At 41.1% G+C, this 20,109-nt stretch overlaps 2 protein-coding genes across 2 annotated transcripts in view; one reads left to right on the top strand and one right to left on the bottom strand.

Moving 5' to 3' along the window:
* Window positions 1-2,039: 2,039 nt before the first annotated feature.
* Window positions 2,040-3,098, bottom strand: LOC144818678 (NADH dehydrogenase [ubiquinone] 1 alpha subcomplex assembly factor 2-like). Its single transcript, XM_078676328.1, has one exon. The coding sequence runs from the start codon at window positions 2,963-2,965 to the stop codon at window positions 2,465-2,467; it is 501 nt and encodes a 166-aa protein (XP_078532454.1). The 5' UTR covers window positions 2,966-3,098; the 3' UTR covers window positions 2,040-2,464.
* The window catches only part of TRMO (tRNA methyltransferase O), a 221,092-nt gene continuing 204,080 nt past the window's right edge, over window positions 3,098-20,109 (top strand). Inside the window, exon 1 of the mRNA XM_078676327.1 lies at window positions 3,098-3,358. Within this exon, the coding sequence (XP_078532453.1) occupies window positions 3,292-3,358 (67 nt within the window). The 5' untranslated portion in view covers window positions 3,098-3,291. The remainder of the gene's footprint in view (window positions 3,359-20,109) is intronic.

The raw sequence follows: 20,109 nt of genomic DNA, 5'->3' as shown, positions 1-20,109 counted from the left end.
TTTGCACGTTTCTGCAGTGCCCGAAGATTCAGACCTTTTGGGAGGCCCTGAGTAGTTGCCTGTCAAGTGTCCTAGCTCTGCAGATCAAGGTAAGCGCTGAGCTGGTTATATTCGGAAGATCGGATCTGCAAGATAAGGGCACGAGTGACAGCGCAAAGCTCGTATTCTATGCTGTACTTCTGGCTCGAAGAGAGCTATGTAAACTATGGGTCTCCCCTGTCACCCCAACAGAGGGTGATTCGTTACAATCAATGAGATTTGTTGCTAAGTTGGATATTTCGTATCAGACGAGAAAAAGATAATATCTGGAAGCCTTTTCTAGCACAATAGGGTGGAAGGTTGGGGGTTATGGTTTTACAGTCCAATGATTAAGCCTTTATCTGCCTCGGCTGGTGGAAATCTTCTCTGTGAATGCAGGAAGATAAGGGGAAAGGGTTCAATTGTGTGGCTGAGGGAGGAGGCCCTCCGGTGGCATTCGTGGGTGCTCCGGTCGCGGGGGCCTCTGTTCCCTAAGCTTTTATCTATCTACCCCCTATATCCAGTAAATGAGGTTGAAAACCCAAGGCGGTTTAGTAAGAAGGGTGGCAACAAGGCAGATGAGGACAAGGACAAAACAAATCATGCATATTGAGCTTTCTTTGCTATCTGCGTGGCTGCTGGCCAAAGAGCAGAAAACATTCACAATTACCTGGCTGTCTAAACAGCAACTACTCCCACGCAAAGATGTGCAACAGTTACGAGTCACAAATGTTTTTAGGTCGAGCACAGGTCTCGATTTAGGTCTGCGAGACTGCTGAAGTAGTGTGGGAGAGAAGCCAGCGCTCACTCTCCGCCCATATTTTTTTTGGCTTGTGTCATTGTCTTTTGTAAATGCTGCCTTCGGATTTGTTAATAGGCTTGTTTGTCCCTCCTTAGTATGGCATTGCCTTCATTTGTAACCTCCCATTGCTACTGGCCCCTTTACTTTGGTTGTTACACAGGACCTGTTATTTAGTCTGTAAGCACATTTACTTTATTGAGTTTCTCTTACTGCAGGCCCGACATGCGCTGCTTCAGCTGAAACCACATGTTTTTAAGCAGCATGGACGCCCCCGATACACGGGAGCAAGCTTTCAATCACTTTAACCTGGCATTATCTCATGTCTGTTTTAACACCCCCCACCCCATTATGGGCTGAAGCTGACAACAGCACATCTGTGTTACGTGTCATCTGCACTAAAGGCACCGGATGGTTGTTTTCAAAAGCCTGTTTTATTAACACCACCAATATCATCACCACTACCAATACCACAACTGCCAATACCACCAGTGCCACCACTATCAATACCACCACGTCAGTACCTCTCGCTCATTAGTAATAGCAGAGATACTGTGAGACCTTCCCTCCCGTCCTCCATGCCTGCCATAAAGCACAGCCCGCCCTGCACCAGGAAGTGAAGCCAGGGCCCTACTATGGCTGGTGTGTTTTTTATTAGGCCAAAGATAGCAATGACATTACGCAATGCCGCTCTGCACACTCAAATCACGGAGAGGGCAGGAAATAGCCTCTTCCTCCTGAGCCACGACAGTGTAATCACAGAGCGAGAGGTGTTGGAGCACTTTGTTAGTGTTTATAGCTTGGAACATATGTAACTCTTACCTCACATTTTGTCTGTGTTATTTACAACACTTACACATCTTCACTGCACTATTTATCACTACCTTAAAGACGTCACAGGCCGGTCTCTTCCTCTGATATTTACAATCTAACAAGTGGTCAAGAAGGCCCTTTATTGCAATGCAATAGGCATCACATTTGCAAGAGTTTAAGCTGTTAGTTTTGTAAATGACAATGCTTTTTTAAAATGGTTTTTGTTTTAAAACCCAAAACATAAAAACATGGCATTGTCATTTACAATGCCAATAACTCAAACTCGCATGAATGCAAGACCTATTGCATTGATGATGCTTGTTTCAACTAGCCAGCAAACTTTTTGACACAAGTCTGACCCTATATTAATCTTCTGGATGGGAAACCTTAAAATAAATAAACGTAGAAATCAAATTGCCACAAAGTTGTTTTATTTATTATATCACACAAGGAACAGCTTTAAGGCAACATTTCAACAAGCCAATTATCCACAAACAGCACGTCCATTCTGATTTCATCAAACATTTTTTCCTGATTTCAGAGCATTTGGCCCTCACATTCGATTTTAATAACACTATCCGAGGCAACAGCAGCTTTCAGTATTCCTTGGTTCTTCCAGTGACACAAGTCATTCCTGCACAAAGTCAGTTAATATTTATATACAAGTATGTATTACTTTCTTAGAAATTATTTAGTTGATCTGCTCAAACTAAAATGTTTCTGGGAAATGTGTCTTATGCCCGTGAGTTGCAACCCCTTCTCAGTTGGGAAGCTTTGCCGGAGGTGATTTTTTTATTCGAAGACAGCATAATAGCACGGAGTTGGAATTCATATTTATTTCTTAGTGCTGCCGCCCCGCGGCGGTGTCCAGGACCCAGGCTCGAAGGCATTGGCGGTGCTTGTGGGCTCTTTAGTAGTTTCATGCTTTCCGTAGTAAGCAGCAGAGGCATGCCCCTTGGTTCTGGTGTGCGTGGGCTCAGACACATGTCCCTCCTTGTAGTCTCTCTCCTGTATCATCTTATCCTTCGCTGATGCCTCCTCGACCTTTGCTTTAATCTGATGTCTGTACTGTTCGTTCTGGAGAAGTTCTTCGATCGTGGGCGGGTCTTTCCTCCTTCCTCGGATCCAGGCATCCCACTCTGAGGGTATGGTCTCAGCTTCATAGGCGTGCTCCTCGGAGTTTACCATTTCCACTGTTCGTCTTTTCCGGACAGTTTGGCCAGTCCACGTCTTCTGCTCTGGAACGATATAGTATTTGTTCCCAAGGTGGTCGGTGCCGACATGCTCTTTAACGAGCCCAAAAGTTCTCTGCAATAAGGATCTTATTCTATTCATTGTTTAGTAGTGTGCCCGAGGTTGCTGTCATACAGCAGTCTTCAAACTTGAAACGACGTGGAGAAGACAGAAAAGAATGATGGCGACCCACTGCGGCTAAACTCAAATCACAGGACGGTTAAGCAACGTCATATCGACTAATTTCAAAGAATGAAAGTAGCCACTCCAAGATGGGCGCCGACCTCGAGCGGATATCTCAAGGGCGTTTATTATTATTGTCCTTCATCTGTTTTCACAGCTGCTTTAGGTGTCACTGCCAGTCACCGCGCATCACGCACCTGATATTTACATGCAGCTCATTAAGAGGCGCCTCTAAGTAACTTCAAATGCCTGGTCACGGCAAAGAGCGTCGTTCCAATAGATTTGGAGAAGTGACTCCTTCACTCGAAACCGGTGAGTGAGGCATATCGGTCCGTGTTACATAGCCATCGCTTTTTGATGTATTTGTGTTTCTCCTTTCTCTTTCTCTGCATGAAGCGACGTTCTAAAGCCGTGCGCTTCAAGCCTCGATTTCATTTTGCTGAGGTATGGCGTTGCAAGAGAAACAAGCATTGGCATAGCCAAAAGGTCTCGCCTTTAGGCTCTTAGAAGTGATTAGCCCGAGCCATAGTTGCCATGGTTTCAGATTGCTATGTGTGACATTTTTATAACTTCAATGTAATTATGAGTGACAGTTCAACAACTATGAGTGACACTTTCTCTCGAGTAAAAAATGAAGACGAAGAAAACATAAATATCAGAAATTGCATCCATTTGAGCAAGGAGAAACTTTAAGAAGGTATTAAAGCTGTTGCAAAACACTAGAAATGGAAGAGCACTAACCGAAATAGAGTCCATGATTGCAGTGCTCAGCAACAGAGTGCACACTCTGCAGCTATAATCATGCATAGATCAATAGGAGAAAGCTGAAAATACACAAAGCGCTTAGTACATGCCAGAGGCACTAAACAATAATTCAATATGTTATTAGGCATTCTGTGTTACCCATGTGATAATATGAACGACAGCTGTTACTTATTGCATGTGAAAGGTGGAACCCACAGACAGTATACTCAATATTTCCATTACATTATGGTTTTACCAGGGCTGGCTATGTACTCATATTCTCTGTTTTGTTAATGTATAAAGTAAAAATAACACCTGCCTTTTTTTACAGTATTTTGAAAGATTAAACCAGAAGCAGTAAGCACTGTTATTTGTAAATCTGCAGATTTACACATCTGGTGTCACTGTCACTTGAAGTTGTCAATAGCAATGCCTCCTGTAATTGGGCTACGAATCTGCATGCTCGAGGTTGTAAGTGAAAGGATATGTTCACACAACTTTACAGCCCTCAACTTCATCTGTGAGGGCCGGTGCACCGCCAGACGTTCGAGCATTTGAGTGCAAGTATGCACCGGACCCCTATGCTGTATAAACACAAACAGAAAAAATCTGACTCTCCCCAAAGGCTGCTGCTTCAGCCGGGAAAATCATTACAAGCATTTTTCAAACAAATAATATACAGGCCCACAGCTGTAACCAACTGCAGGCTACTGCTGTTGGAGAAAGTGATTCGCCTTAAAAAGGGGGTTAATAACTACTCTGCGGGCCCAAGCATTCTTACGAGATTAAGAAATACAAAAAACAGAAAAAGAAGTGAAACAGCAGTAAGGGATACTTAAGAGCCACACCACCTCGCTATATGCAGGTCATAAACCTACTCATGAGTTACGTTGCCCACCTCCTCAGTCCACTGCCAAAGGACCCAACACTCATAAAACAGTACAAAAATGCACAGAGAGGCAAAATGGAAATTTCGAAGCATAAATGCACAGAACATGAATCAATCCGGACTCTTCAGTGATTTCAAAAGGTGATCCTTTAATAGCTTCTTGGACCACTTGTGGCGTAAAGTGATGGACTAATACAGCCAACGCGTTTCGTCCCAGATGGGGCTTCCTCAGGGCAAATTTCGCAATGCACTAATCTTTATACCGATCACTGTGGTTCCAGGATCATTATATCGTAATACTTCAAAAATCTGTAAGGCATCAATCCATTTAGTACAGATATCCACAAGGAAGCACTTTCAATTAGTCTCCCACTTTGGATAGAGAGTTCACAGTCACTTGAAACACAACACAAATATTAACATCTTTTTGGGACATTTGTAATAAAGCTTGAAACATCGAGAGAACATATTTGAATCAGTTGTTGTTGAATGGTTGCACAGATTGATGCAGTGGTGGCGCTGAGTGATGTGGGGGCGACGAGTGATGCTGTGGTAGCGCATAGTGATGTTGTGGTGCCCCTGAGTGATGCTGTGGTGATGCGATAGAGTGAGTGCGATAGATAGAGTGAGGGCGATAGATAGAGTGAAGGCGATAGATAGAGAGAGGGGGCGATAGATAGAGTGCGGGTGATAGATAGAGTGAGGGCGATAGATAGATGTAAATGTAGTAGTGCTTATATAGCGCACGTATCACCCCCGAAGGGGTATCAAGGCGCTGTACACATGCCGCTGTGGAACCCTTCCTGGCTCTTCCCTGTGAAATGCCCACTCCTGGGCACCCCCATGTTGAAGCCAGGCATCCTAGCGCTGTTGGGGCCATTGTGGAGATTAAGCAAGCTATTGCCCAGAGTTGCGGAGTGGGACCCATGCTTAGAATAGGCACCGAGGCGAGAATTATCAGGTCCGGGGAGATTGAGCCCAAGACCCACTGAGGCGAGAATTGAACCCTGGTCTGGGCCAGACCTCTGCATCAGGGTCTGCCACTCTAACCATTGAGCCACACTTCTCCACATAGATAGAGTGAGGGCGATACATAGTGTAATTATGTGGCGTGTAATTATGTGGCACTGAGTGGTATTTGGAGTGTATGTTGCATTGAGTGCGGTGTAATTATGGGGCTTGTAATTATGTGGCACTGAGTGGTATTTGGAGTGTATGTTACATTGAGTGCAGTGTAATGATGGGGCGTGTAATTATGTGGCACTGAGTGGTATTTGGAGTGTGAATGATAGCTGTGAATAGCTTCTTAATATTAGCATTCATCAATTGTATATGTATTTGCAAAACAGGTATATCACATTTGCCAATTTTGTCATACTGTGTAAATGAATCAACTGTTTATAAATGCATGGATTACGCTTTAAATGTAGATCTGCTTAACATCCACTGGTTTGCGTTCACAGGCAAGTAGATAGATGTACGTGTATATGTCATTTAGATATGAATGAATACATTGTATACGTATATTTAGATAGCAAAGACTGTATCTCAACTTTGACTCTTATAAAAGCACATTCGCTTTTACATGGGGAATATTATATTGGTGTGAAATCAGGGGTCAGTGGGCCTCTCAGGCCTCTGGGCCCTGGTGCCACTGCACCTGCTGCACCAATGTAAGTTACGCCCCTGTTGTGCCGAGAATGGGGTTGCCTAATTATTTAGACTGTTTCAACATGCTCCCTAGCTGCAACCTGATTAAGCAAACGGAGGTGCCAGTGAAGGAAATAACCGAACATACTGGGATTAACCTTTCCATTGCCCTTCTGACTGACCCAAGGAAAATGTACTCCTCGTGGGTTGAATAACTTGTACCCATTAGATTCTTCTGTGCATCTCTCCAGTGCAGACTGGCCATGGCCTTCATTACAAGTGGTGTTTTGAGATAAATATCACCAGGTCCAACCTGCCAATATTTCTCTGGGAAAATATGGCTTATGTGGCGTAAGAACCAACATTTTAACGTTACTCCTCAAGAGCTTGTGATAGGCGATAATTTTAGAACTGGATAAAATACTGAGCAACTCGGTGTCAATTGTTATGCCCTCCAATTGCGGACAACTCGTATAAGGGCCTTTGCAGAGAAAACATACACGCTCTCAGCATTCTCTCTTAAAATTGCTGTGAAAATGTGGGTGAATTTAGTAATATGTAGCGTGTGGAATGACTGTACTGTGTGGATTATTATTATTATTACTGTGGTCAGTGTCTGTAGCGTGTGACGTAAACCGAGAATTTGCATGCTCTGGTGTCTTGGAAAAGAGATTGCGTTTTAGATATATTTTACTTATCTGGGGTTGTCTCGGGTCGTTCACAGTAACCGAAGTACCGTCTTCCGGTCCTGCCATGAAGTACAGTACTGCTTCTGCCTGGCTTTCATGCACACACACCTTCACACAGCGGAAGAAAGTGTATAACGCCGCTGCCCTCCGTGGAGTGGGTGCGGGGTGTAGTTGTCGAGTTAGCTCTCGATGCTACAAGTGGCAGTTGGCAGAGCTCCTGGGAAGGTACAGTCACATCTCAAGTTTGCTGTCACCCGAGAGGGCAGCAAGGCTTATTTTTAGGTGAGAACAGAGAACGTAAAGAACAGCGTGGATGTACTGAATCAATCAATGCTTGTCGTTTTTTTATTCTTTTCTTTTAACCTCAGTGCCCGACAAGCGATTGGCTGATCTTTGCAAATATAAAAACTTGTCACTTGCCAGTTAATGACAACAAGGAAGTTGCATCTTGTCTGATGACACAAGACGCAGCTGTGACAAACACCACCTGACAACAGATGAAAAAGATATAAGGCAGAAAGAAAAGTGGAGGAAGGGAGAGACGTCAAAGAAGCTCTTTTGTTCAGATACAGAGAAAAATAAGACAAGGGAGCAGTACGTATAGTTGTGCTAAGCAGATGTTTTGGGAGTGACAGAAACATTATTGGTTAGCGGTAGGGGTAGAGAGGCAGAAAGACTTGGGAAGGAGCGGGAAACTAAAGTGAGACTAACAAGCTCTCGGCATTGCGTGGCGAGGGGGACGGGGGAGCGGATTCCTTTGAAGTCTGATGCGGGGGCAGGGGAGTGGATTTCTTTGAAGTCTGATGCCGAGGCTCACAAGCTGACAAATGGTGTGCGATGTGCATGCGCCTGGCTCACATGCACTGTAGGCAATCCACCTTTGGGTGCACTTTGTAAAGCCCTTACTTTAATCTCGCGAAAGCATCCCTAAAGGGATGGCTTCAGCGAGACCTAAAAAAGGAAGGTGAGGGCCTGGCAAGTGGGTGCAGGTTGATATGACAGCTTAAAACTGCTCACACAAGACACTGCAGTGGCAGGTCTGAGACCGATTTGCAGGACTACTAGTGGGTGACACTCAGTGCTACAGGCCTACTAGTTTAAGTGAGAAAAAACTCTCAGCTAGTTGCGCACTGTTCACTCAGTGTTATCCAACACTCATCAATGTAAACACAAAATCAAACTGAAACTTCAGTTATTTTAATTCATAACCTGTTACTTCTCTGAGCATCTAAGCGTTTTTACAAAATGCAAATAATGAACCAATTAAACATATAGTTTTCTGATTTTCAATTCAATTCATAAAACATTTTCATTTTCAAATCAACACAACGCAAAACATTTGATAATTGATTTTCACATTTTCATTTCATGCCCAATGCATTTCGGCACAACGGGTGTGCCTTCATCAGGGGCTGATCTGTAATAAAAGTAGAAACAATGGAACAGGTAAGTGTATTATGTGTGATGAATTCCATGGGGGTGTGTATTTACAAATGAAGCATCATCATACCTCTGATGGACGTTAATTCCTCTTATAACACTGTAAAAATGAAACAACAAACCGAAGAAGAAGCCAGTATTAAAATTGCCTAAACCAGATAAAAAACAATAATGCCATTCGTGCAAAAATATTAATGCCAGTTCAACAAACACAAGATCCGCTTACCTAGATGAAAACTGAAATGTCACCCTGTAAATACAAGTAACAGCCACAATATATACACCTATTAATTCGCATAGTATTCACAATGTAAAATCTCCATAATAAAGAAACTTGGTTCCTACCTGATTTGCAATGACTCTTCCAATCTAGAAAATATATATAATATGATATATTTGAAAATTATCCAAAACGGACTCCAGGTGTCCATAAGCGCCGCTAAATATCAAATCACTCACCTCATGCTCGCTAAGGTCTAACCTAAAACACAAAAACGAGTAGTTTTCAGCTCCATAGTGTCTCACTGCGACTGTTCTACAACAGTAAAACTAATGTTGCTCTCAATCCCGTATATAACCAAAGTACCCCTTTACCTTCTAATGGTGTCGTCACTGAATTAAACAGTAGTACTCAGCCTCGTCAACCGCTATAATCCAAACTGCCTTAAAACAAGACGTCTCGCGCCATTGCCTCAATCCTCCGCGTTTGTAGTGTGTAGTTGTCACCAACACTGAAAACGGACTCTATCACCAAATAGACCGATCACCAAAGAAACCACTGCGGCCATTTTCAAAGGGAGTAAACCCAATAATCCGAACGCTATCTCCCAGGGAAAGATGCGCCGTGCATAGCATACTGTGATCAAACACCATCTGAATATTCGCGCTAATCAAGTTCACTGCAGTCCCACCACGCTCGTGGGCTCTACTCTCACGATTGCATCTGCAACACTAAAAACGGACTGACACCTCCGTAGTCAGCCCACTTTAAGCTATCACCAACCTAACCAACACTGAGGACAAACTGCCGCCTCATCATCTGTTCTTTCACGTCCTGTACACAATCTGGATAGCATTATTACTTGGATCCTGTCCCCATTATAAAACGATGTGATATGCTGTAGTGTCAAGTGTTATCAGGCACGAGACGGCGGTGAACGTTATAAAACAAAACTCCAAACTGTGTACATACCGGATAAGTGATAGATGCAAAGGTGTTAATAGTTCAATACATGATATAGCATCCTAATAATAATCCTGGAATGATCTATTCCATAAAGGTAATAAAAAACATGGGATACATAGTAATATTGTACAGTACAGATATCTTTTCACTTTCACTATTCCAGTGATAAATAGAGTTGCATGCTCACTTGACTCACTCTGTGAACACTCTGCTTAATAGTTGTTTGTGGACATGTTCCTCTTAAAAATAATACATTCAATACAACGTTACCAGCTCATTAGTCACCATTGTTTCACAGCACTTAAACTTACATCTAAATATTGAATTATCATCCTGATTATACAGTTCTAAACCTGTGATCAAATCACAAATCAGTAATCATTGTTGTGAGTATATACATTCGAATATAGGTAATGCATTGAATAGGATTTACATCATGATATAAGGGAAACTTATAACAATGTCAATATTGTTGCTATGTATTGCGGGGGTAAGCCATTTAACATAATGCGAAAGAAACCCTAACCTAACTCAAAATAACGTGTAGAGTGATAAAAAAACTTAAATAAACTTGAATAAAACTGCTGTATCTGAATATCATGTATGGAGCTATAGATAACATGAAAGGTCATATCTGTCATTTAGTCCCTTGGGCTGCATAGTCTGTAGAAATTTGATCCAGTACAGCTCACGTTGTAAAAGGCGGAGTCTGTTGTCAGTGCCTGATTTAATCTCAACCTTCTCAATAATGAAACATCGTAATTGAGAAATTGTGTGATTAGACTCTTTCCAGTGGGTAGCTAAAGGAGATGAAAGATTCTGATTCCGTATCCGACTCTTGTGCTCATTTAGTCGTGTTTTAAGCTTGCGCTCTGTCTTCCCTACATATAACTTGCCACATGGGCACTTAATGCCATAGACTACATTAAGAGTGTTACAATCACTACTGTGTCTGAGTTTGATTGCCTGGCCAGATGTCGGGTGCGAAAAAACATTACCAGTGATTATATTATTACAGTTCACACAGTTCAGACAACGAGTTGTTCCTTTGTAGTCTCCATGTTGGTCATCTTCTCTCCCTTTCAAGATTTGTCGTATGTTGGGTCCTCTTTTATATGCATGCATTGGGGGTTGGGCAAATATCCCATTGAACTCTGACTCTGTGGAAAGCAATTCCCAACGTTGATTAACAATGCGTTTAATCTCTGTTGAAACTGTGGTAAACTTGGACACAAATACCACTCTGTCCTGGTTTGTTTTCAGTTTTGGTTGTAACAATGTGTCTCTATTCATTTCTGCCACTCGCTCTCTACTCCGTTGTATGATGGTATCAGGATATCCACGACTTTGATATCTTTGTGCAAACTTCTCAATATTGGTTTCACTAGTAGTAGTCAGTGAACAGATCCTTTTAATTCGAATAAATTGAGACAAAGGTAAATTCTCGATCAATTTTCGTGGATGAAAGCTAGCGTAATGTAAAGCACTATTTCGATCAGTGTCCTTGGTGAATAATTCTGTTTCAAATCCTGAGGGTTTTTTTCGAATTCTCACATCCAGGAAATCCATTATGTTAGAATCAATTTTATGAGTAAATTGAATCCTAGGATTTACAGAATTCAAATACAGTATCATGTCAAGTAATGCTTTCTCAGTGCCTCGCCAAATTAAAAAGATGTCGTCTATGAAACGACAATACATCCTAATTTGTGTCCATGCTGCTGTGTCGAACACATGTTCAGCCTCAAATTGCGCCATAAAGATGTTCGCATACGCAGGAGCCCCTGCAAAGCCCATTGATGTACCAGTCATTTGAGCATAAAACCTTTTGTCCCATTCAAAATAGCTGTTGTTCAAGCAAAACTTCAGTAGCTGCAAGAGAAACACTTTCTCCGTGGGTAATTCCTCCATTTGTAGAAGAGCCCATTCAACTGAATCTAATCCCTCTGAGTGTGGAATCGAAGTATAGAGAGAGACTACATCTACTGTACACAGAATCCAGTTCTCGTCTATTTCACCTCCAATTTCTGAAATCTTTGATAAAAAATCACTCGTATCTCGAATGTAAGATCTCCAATTTTGAACAAATTGCTGCAAAAAGAAATCCAAGAATTTTCCAAGGGGGTCAAAAAGAGACCCACATCCCGAGACAATAGGTCTGCAGGGTGGGTTCGTTAGGTGTTTATGCACCTTGGGGAGCATGTAAAGTTTTGGACAGCGTGGATTGGTTGTCGTCAAAAATCTTTGGATCTTCTCATCTATCCATTCTTGTTCTCGAGCTTCTGATAAGAGAGTTTTAAGCATTGATTGCAGTGTTGTCGTGGGATCTCTATCCAGAATCTGATAGGTACCAGTATCTGAAACATGCTCCTCAACTTTAGCCGTATAAAAATACTTATCCATCACCACCATGGCTCCTCCTTTATCTGCCGGTTGTATTTGGATGTTGCTATTCTTTGCCAAGTTGTGCAGAGTCCGTTCTTCTGATTTTGTAAGATTACCACGTGTTCGTGACTTATAATCCAGACTTTGTATATCCTTTTTCACCATTGTCTCAAAAGTGTCAAGCATTTTATGGGAAGTAGGTGGTTGGAAAGTACTTTTTGGTTTAAACCGTAAGCTGTATTCAGACTGCATAGTATCTGTTGCTGGTACAATATTATGAAAAAAATGTTTCAATCTCAATGTTCGCATGAAGCGAAAAAATGCTGCTTCCAACTCCATTTCATTTGCTCTAGCCGTTGGTACGAAAGATAAACCCTTGTTCAGGACCCTTATTTGTTGTTGATTAAGAGTAGTTGAAGATATATTAATAATCAAACTACTGTCCTCCCGCTCCTTAACGATTTTCCTGTGGCTTCCTCGTCTGGTTTTCCGCTTGATGTTAGAACTTCGCGGCGGTCCGTCGGTTGTAGCCCTTGATTCTGGGTTTGTGACAAAAAAGCCACATTGCCACTGGTGGACGCCTGTTGTGTACCTTCAGTCACAATTACTGTTGTTTGATCCGTAAGTTGGACTGGTCCACGAGTTATCGATGTCTCTTTATCTGTGACTAGGCTCTCTTCTGAAGAATGTGCCGGTGTTTGTGGTTTCTTTGGATGGTATTGTCGTCTAGCATAGATCTCTGCCCAGGTGTACACCTCATTAAGTTTGTAATCAATGGTGTCACGTTTGTACTTTCTCAATTTACCCTCCTGAAGTTCTCTACTATATTTCTCTAATTTCTGTTGCAACCCATCGAGGCTTACCCGCCATGTGTCATTTTCCATCCTAGACTCAAGTTCAGTTTTCAAAATTAAAATTTCCTCTTCAAGGTCTCGTATTGTCTTAGCGAGTTCCTCAACAATAAGCAGAATTAAATCAAGGGAGCATTTGTTAAGGATATTGTACCACTTCTCCATGAATTTCGCGTTCAAGTTAAATCTGAACAGCATCGGCTTAATTGATAGTCGCAATCCGCGGGGAATTCGTTGAGCCTTATGATATTGCACCAACGTGGATGCGTGCATCTTCTGATTTAGTTGTCGTCTCGTGAGGTATTCTAATTGCCTTAATTGTTGACTAATGGAACCCCCATGTGTGTCCATTGTCCTGACTTCCTGTATCATAGCATAGATTTTATCAGCCTGTTCTGCAGTGTAGGCCAATGTGCTAGCCCTATTATGCGTCATTCCTGTGATGTTATCAAACTGCATAGTTGGTGATGGGTGCCTCCCCACTAGTGACTGGTAGTAAAGTAAAGTTTAATGGGTTTGTGAGGAGCACTCCGATATAAACAATGTATTCAACCTGTTAATCGGTGCTGCAACTAATCAGGTGTGTCACGCCTGGGACTAAATTATGGTTTAAGTGAGAAAAAACTCTCAGCTAGTTGCGCACTGTTCACTCAGTGTTATCCAACACTCATCAATGTAAACACAAAATCAAACTGAAACTTCAGTTATTTTAATTCATAACCTGTTACTTCTCTGAGCATCTAAGCGTTTTTACAAAATGCAAATAATGAACCAATTAAACATATAGTTTTCTGATTTTCAATTCAATTCATAAAACATTTTCATTTTCAAATCAACACAACGCAAAACATTTGATAATTGATTTTCACATTTTCATTTCATGCCCAATGCATTTCGGCACAACGGGTGTGCCTTCATCAGGGGCTGATCTGTAATAAAAGTAGAAACAATGGAACAGGTAAGTGTATTATGTGTGATGAATTCCATGGGGGTGTGTATTTACAAATGAAGCATCATCATACCTCTGATGGACGTTAATTCCTCTTATAACACTGTAAAAATGAAACAACAAACCGAAGAAGAAGCCAGTATTAAAATTGCCTAAACCAGATAAAAAACAATAATGCCATTCGTGCAAAAATATTAATGCCAGTTCAACAAACACAAGATCCGCTTACCTAGATGAAAACTGAAATGTGTCACCCTGTAAATACAAGTAACAGCCACAATATATACACCTATTAATTCGCATAGTATTCACAATGTAAAATCTCCATAATAAAGAAACTTGGTTCCTACCTGATTTGCAATGACTCTTCCAATCTAGAAAATATATATAATATGATATATTTGAAAATTATCCAAAACGGACTCCAGGTGTCCATAAGCGCCGCTAAATATCAAATCACTCACCTCATGCTCGCTAAGGTCTAACCTAAAACACAAAAACGAGTAGTTTTCAGCTCCATAGTGTCTCACTGCGACTGTTCTACAACAGTAAAACTAATGTTGCTCTCAATCCCGTATATAACCAAAGTACCCCTTTACCTTCTAATGGTGTCGTCACTGAATTAAACAGTAGTACTCAGCCTCGTCAACCGCTATAATCCAAACTGCCTTAAAACAAGACGTCTCGCGCCATTGCCTCAATCCTCCGCGTTTGTAGTGTGTAGTTGTCACCAACACTGAAAACGGACTCTATCACCAAATAGACCGATCACCAAAGAAACCACTGCGGCCATTTTCAAAGGGAGTAAACCCAATAATCCGAACGCTATCTCCCAGGGAAAGATGCGCCGTGCATAGCATACTGTGATCAAACACCATCTGAATATTCGCGCTAATCAAGTTCACTGCAGTCCCACCACGCTCGTGGGCTCTACTCTCACGATTGCATCTGCAACACTAAAAACGGACTGACACCTCCGTAGTCAGCCCACTTTAAGCTATCACCAACCTAACCAACACTGAGGACAAACTGCCGCCTCATCATCTGTTCTTTCACGTCCTGTACACAATCTGGATAGCATTATTACTTGGATCCTGTCCCCATTATAAAACGATGTGATATGCTGTAGTGTCAAGTGTTATCAGGCACGAGACGGCGGTGAACGTTATAAAACAAAACTCCAAACTGTGTACATACCGGATAAGTGATAGATGCAAAGGTGTTAATAGTTCAATACATGATATAGCATCCTAATAATAATCCTGGAATGATCTATTCCATAAAGGTAATAAAAAACATGGGATACATAGTAATATTGTACAGTACAGATATCTTTTCACTTTCACTATTCCAGTGATAAATAGAGTTGCATGCTCACTTGACTCACTCTGTGAACACTCTGCTTAATAGTTGTTTGTGGACATGTTCCTCTTAAAAATAATACATTCAATACAACGTTACCAGCTCATTAGTCACCATTGTTTCACAGCACTTAAACTTACATCTAAATATTGAATTATCATCCTGATTATACAGTTCTAAACCTGTGATCAAATCACAAATCAGTAATCATTGTTGTGAGTATATACATTCGAATATAGGTAATGCATTGAATAGGATTTACATCATGATATAAGGGAAACTTATAACAATGTCAATATTGTTGCTATGTATTGCGGGGGTAAGCCATTTAACATAATGCGAAAGAAACCCTAACCTAACTCAAAATAACGTGTAGAGTGATAAAAAAACTTAAATAAACTTGAATAAAACTGCTGTATCTGAATATCATGTATGGAGCTATAGATAACATGAAAGGTCATATCTGTCATTTAGTCCCTTGGGCTGCATAGTCTGTAGAAATTTGATCCAGTACAGCTCACGTTGTAAAAGGCGGAGTCTGTTGTCAGTGCCTGATTTAATCTCAACCTTCTCAATAATGAAACATCGTAATTGAGAAATTGTGTGATTAGACTCTTTCCAGTGGGTAGCTAAAGGAGATGAAAGATTCTGATTCCGTATCCGACTCTTGTGCTCATTTAGTCGTGTTTTAAGCTTGCGCTCTGTCTTCCCTACATATAACTTGCCACATGGGCACTTAATGCCATAGACTACATTAAGAGTGTTACAATCACTACTGTGTCTGAGTTTGATTGCCTGGCCAGATGTCGGGTGCGAAAAAACATTACCAGTGATTATATTATTACAGTTCACACAGTTCAGACAACGAGTTGTTCCTTTGTAGTCTCCATGTTGGTCATCTTCTCTCCCTTTCAAGATTTGTCGTATGTTGGGTCCTCTTTTATATGCATGCATTGGGGGTTGGGCAAATATCCCATTGAACTCTGACTCTGTGGAAAGCAATTCCCAACGTTGATTAACAATGCGTTTAATCTCTGTTGAAACTGTGGTAAACTTGGACACAAATACCACTCTGTCCTGGTTTGTTTTCAGTTTTGGTTGTAACAATGTGTCTCTATTCATTTCTGCCACTCGCTCTCTACTCCGTTGTATGATGGTATCAGGATATCCACGACTTTGATATCTTTGTGCAAACTTCTCAATATTGGTTTCACTAGTAGTAGTCAGTGAACAGATCCTTTTAATTCGAATAAATTGAGACAAAGGTAAATTCTCGATCAATTTTCGTGGATGAAAGCTAGCGTAATGTAAAGCACTATTTCGATCAGTGTCCTTGGTGAATAATTCTGTTTCAAATCCTGAGGTTTTTTTTCGAATTCTCACATCCAGGAAATCCATTATGTTAGAATCAATTTTATGAGTAAATTGAATCCTAGGATTTACAGAATTCAAATACAGTATCATGTCAAGTAATGCTTTCTCAGTGCCTCGCCAAATTAAAAAGATGTCGTCTATGAAACGACAATACATCCTAATTTGTGTCCATGCTGCTGTGTCGAACACATGTTCAGCCTCAAATTGCGCCATAAAGATGTTCGCATACGCAGGAGCCCCTGCAAAGCCCATTGATGTACCAGTCATTTGAGCATAAAACCTTTTGTCCCATTCAAAATAGCTGTTGTTCAAGCAAAACTTCAGTAGCTGCAAGAGAAACACTTTCTCCGTGGGTAATTCCTCCATTTGTAGAAGAGCCCATTCAACTGAATCTAATCCCTCTGAGTGTGGAATCGAAGTATAGAGAGAGACTACATCTACTGTACACAGAATCCAGTTCTCGTCTATTTCACCTCCAATTTCTGAAATCTTTGATAAAAAATCACTCGTATCTCGAATGTAAGATCTCCAATTTTGAACAAATTGCTGCAAAAAGAAATCCAAGAATTTTCCAAGGGGGTCAAAAAGAGACCCACATCCCGAGACAATAGGTCTGCAGGGTGGGTTCGTTAGGTGTTTATGCACCTTGGGGAGCATGTAAAGTTTTGGACAGCGTGGATTGGTTGTCGTCAAAAATCTTTGGATCTTCTCATCTATCCATTCTTGTTCTCGAGCTTCTGATAAGAGAGTTTTAAGCATTGATTGCAGTGTTGTCGTGGGATCTCTATCCAGAATCTGATAGGTACCAGTATCTGAAACATGCTCCTCAACTTTAGCCGTATAAAAATACTTATCCATCACCACCATGGCTCCTCCTTTATCTGCCGGTTGTATTTGGATGTTGCTATTCTTTGCCAAGTTGTGCAGAGTCCGTTCTTCTGATTTTGTAAGATTACCACGTGTTCGTGACTTATAATCCAGACTTTGTATATCCTTTTTCACCATTGTCTCAAAAGTGTCAAGCATTTTATGGGAAGTAGGTGGTTGGAAAGTACTTTTTGGTTTAAACCGTAAGCTGTATTCAGACTGCATAGTATCTGTTGCTGGTACAATATTATGAAAAAAATGTTTCAATCTCAATGTTCGCATGAAGCGAAAAAATGCTGCTTCCAACTCCATTTCATTTGCTCTAGCCGTTGGTACGAAAGATAAACCCTTGTTCAGGACCCTTATTTGTTGTTGATTAAGAGTAGTTGAAGATATATTAATAATCAAACTACTGTCCTCCCGCTCCTTAACGATTTTCCTGTGGCTTCCTCGTCTGGTTTTCCGCTTGATGTTAGAACTTCGCGGCGGTCCGTCGGTTGTAGCCCTTGATTCTGGGTTTGTGACAAAAAAGCCACATTGCCACTGGTGGACGCCTGTTGTGTACCTTCAGTCACAATTACTGTTGTTTGATCCGTAAGTTGGACTGGTCCACGAGTTATCGATGTCTCTTTATCTGTGACTAGGCTCTCTTCTGAAGAATGTGCCGGTGTTTGTGGTTTCTTTGGATGGTATTGTCGTCTAGCATAGATCTCTGCCCAGGTGTACACCTCATTAAGTTTGTAATCAATGGTGTCACGTTTGTACTTTCTCAATTTACCCTCCTGAAGTTCTCTACTATATTTCTCTAATTTCTGTTGCAACCCATCGAGGCTTACCCGCCATGTGTCATTTTCCATCCTAGACTCAAGTTCAGTTTTCAAAATTAAAATTTCCTCTTCAAGGTCTCGTATTGTCTTAGCGAGTTCCTCAACAATAAGCAGAATTAAATCAAGGGAGCATTTGTTAAGGATATTGTACCACTTTTTGCACGAATGGCATCATTGTTTTTTATCTGGTTTAGGCAATTTTAATACTGGCTTCTTCTTCGGTTTGTTGTTTCATTTTTACAGTGTTATAAGAGGAATTAACGTCCATCAGAGGTATGATGATGCTTCATTTGTAAATACACACCCCCATGGAATTCATCACACATAATACACTTACCTGTTCCATTGTTTCTACTTTTATTACAGATCAGCCCCTGATGAAGGCACACCCGTTGTGCCGAAATGCATTGGGCATGAAATGAAAATGTGAAAATCAATTATCAAATGTTTTGCGTTGTGTTGATTTGAAAATGAAAATGTTTTATGAATTGAATTGAAAATCAGAAAACTATATGTTTAATTGGTTCATTATTTGCATTTTGTAAAAACGCTTAGATGCTCAGAGAAGTAACAGGTTATGAATTAAAATAACTGAAGTTTCAGTTTGATTTTGTGTTTACATTGATGAGTGTTGGATAACACTGAGTGAACAGTGCGCAACTAGCTGAGAGTTTTTTCTCACTTAAACCATAATTTAGTCCCAGGCGTGACACACCTGATTAGTTGCAGCACCGATTAACAGGTTGAATACATTGTTTATATCGGAGTGCTCCTCACAAACCCATTAAACTTTACTTTACTACCAGTCACTAGTGGGGAGGCACCCATCACCAACTATGCAGTTTGATAACATCACAGGAATGACGCATAATAGGGCTAGCACATTGGCCTACACTGCAGAACAGGCTGATAAAATCTATGCTATGATACAGGAAGTCAGGACAATGGACACACATGGGGGTTCCATTAGTCAACAATTAAGGCAATTAGAATACCTCACGAGACGACAACTAAATCAGAAGATGCACGCATCCACGTTGGTGCAATATCATAAGGCTCAACGAATTCCCCGCGGATTGCGACTATCAATTAAGCCGATGCTGTTCAGATTTAACTTGAACGCGAAATTCATGGAGAAGTGGTACAATATCCTTAACAAATGCTCCCTTGATTTAATTCTGCTTATTGTTGAGGAACTCGCTAAGACAATACGAGACCTTGAAGAGGAAATTTTAATTTTGAAAACTGAACTTGAGTCTAGGATGGAAAATGACACATGGCGGGTAAGCCTCGATGGGTTGCAACAGAAATTAGAGAAATATAGTAGAGAACTTCAGGAGGGTAAATTGAGAAAGTACAAACGTGACACCATTGATTACAAACTTAATGAGGTGTACACCTGGGCAGAGATCTATGCTAGACGACAATACCATCCAAAGAAACCACAAACACCGGCACATTCTTCAGAAGAGAGCCTAGTCACAGATAAAGAGACATCGATAACTCGTGGACCAGTCCAACTTACGGATCAAACAACAGTAATTGTGACTGAAGGTACACAACAGGCGTCCACCAGTGGCAATGTGGCTTTTTTGTCACAAACCCAGAATCAAGGGCTACAACCGACGGACCGCCGCGAAGTTCTAACATCAAGCGGAAAACCAGACGAGGAAGCCACAGGAAAATCGTTAAGGAGCGGGAGGACAGTAGTTTGATTATTAATATATCTTCAACTACTCTTAATCAACAACAAATAAGGGTCCTGAACAAGGGTTTATCTTTCGTACCAACGGCTAGAGCAAATGAAATGGAGTTGGAAGCAGCATTTTTTCGCTTCATGCGAACATTGA

This window comes from Lissotriton helveticus, chromosome 2_1, assembly GCF_964261635.1.
Source record: "Lissotriton helveticus chromosome 2_1, aLisHel1.1, whole genome shotgun sequence".
Lineage (NCBI taxonomy): Eukaryota > Metazoa > Chordata > Amphibia > Caudata > Salamandridae > Lissotriton > Lissotriton helveticus.
The sequence above is the reverse complement of the archived record's forward strand: the minus strand, read 5'-3'. Positions and strand labels throughout refer to the sequence as shown.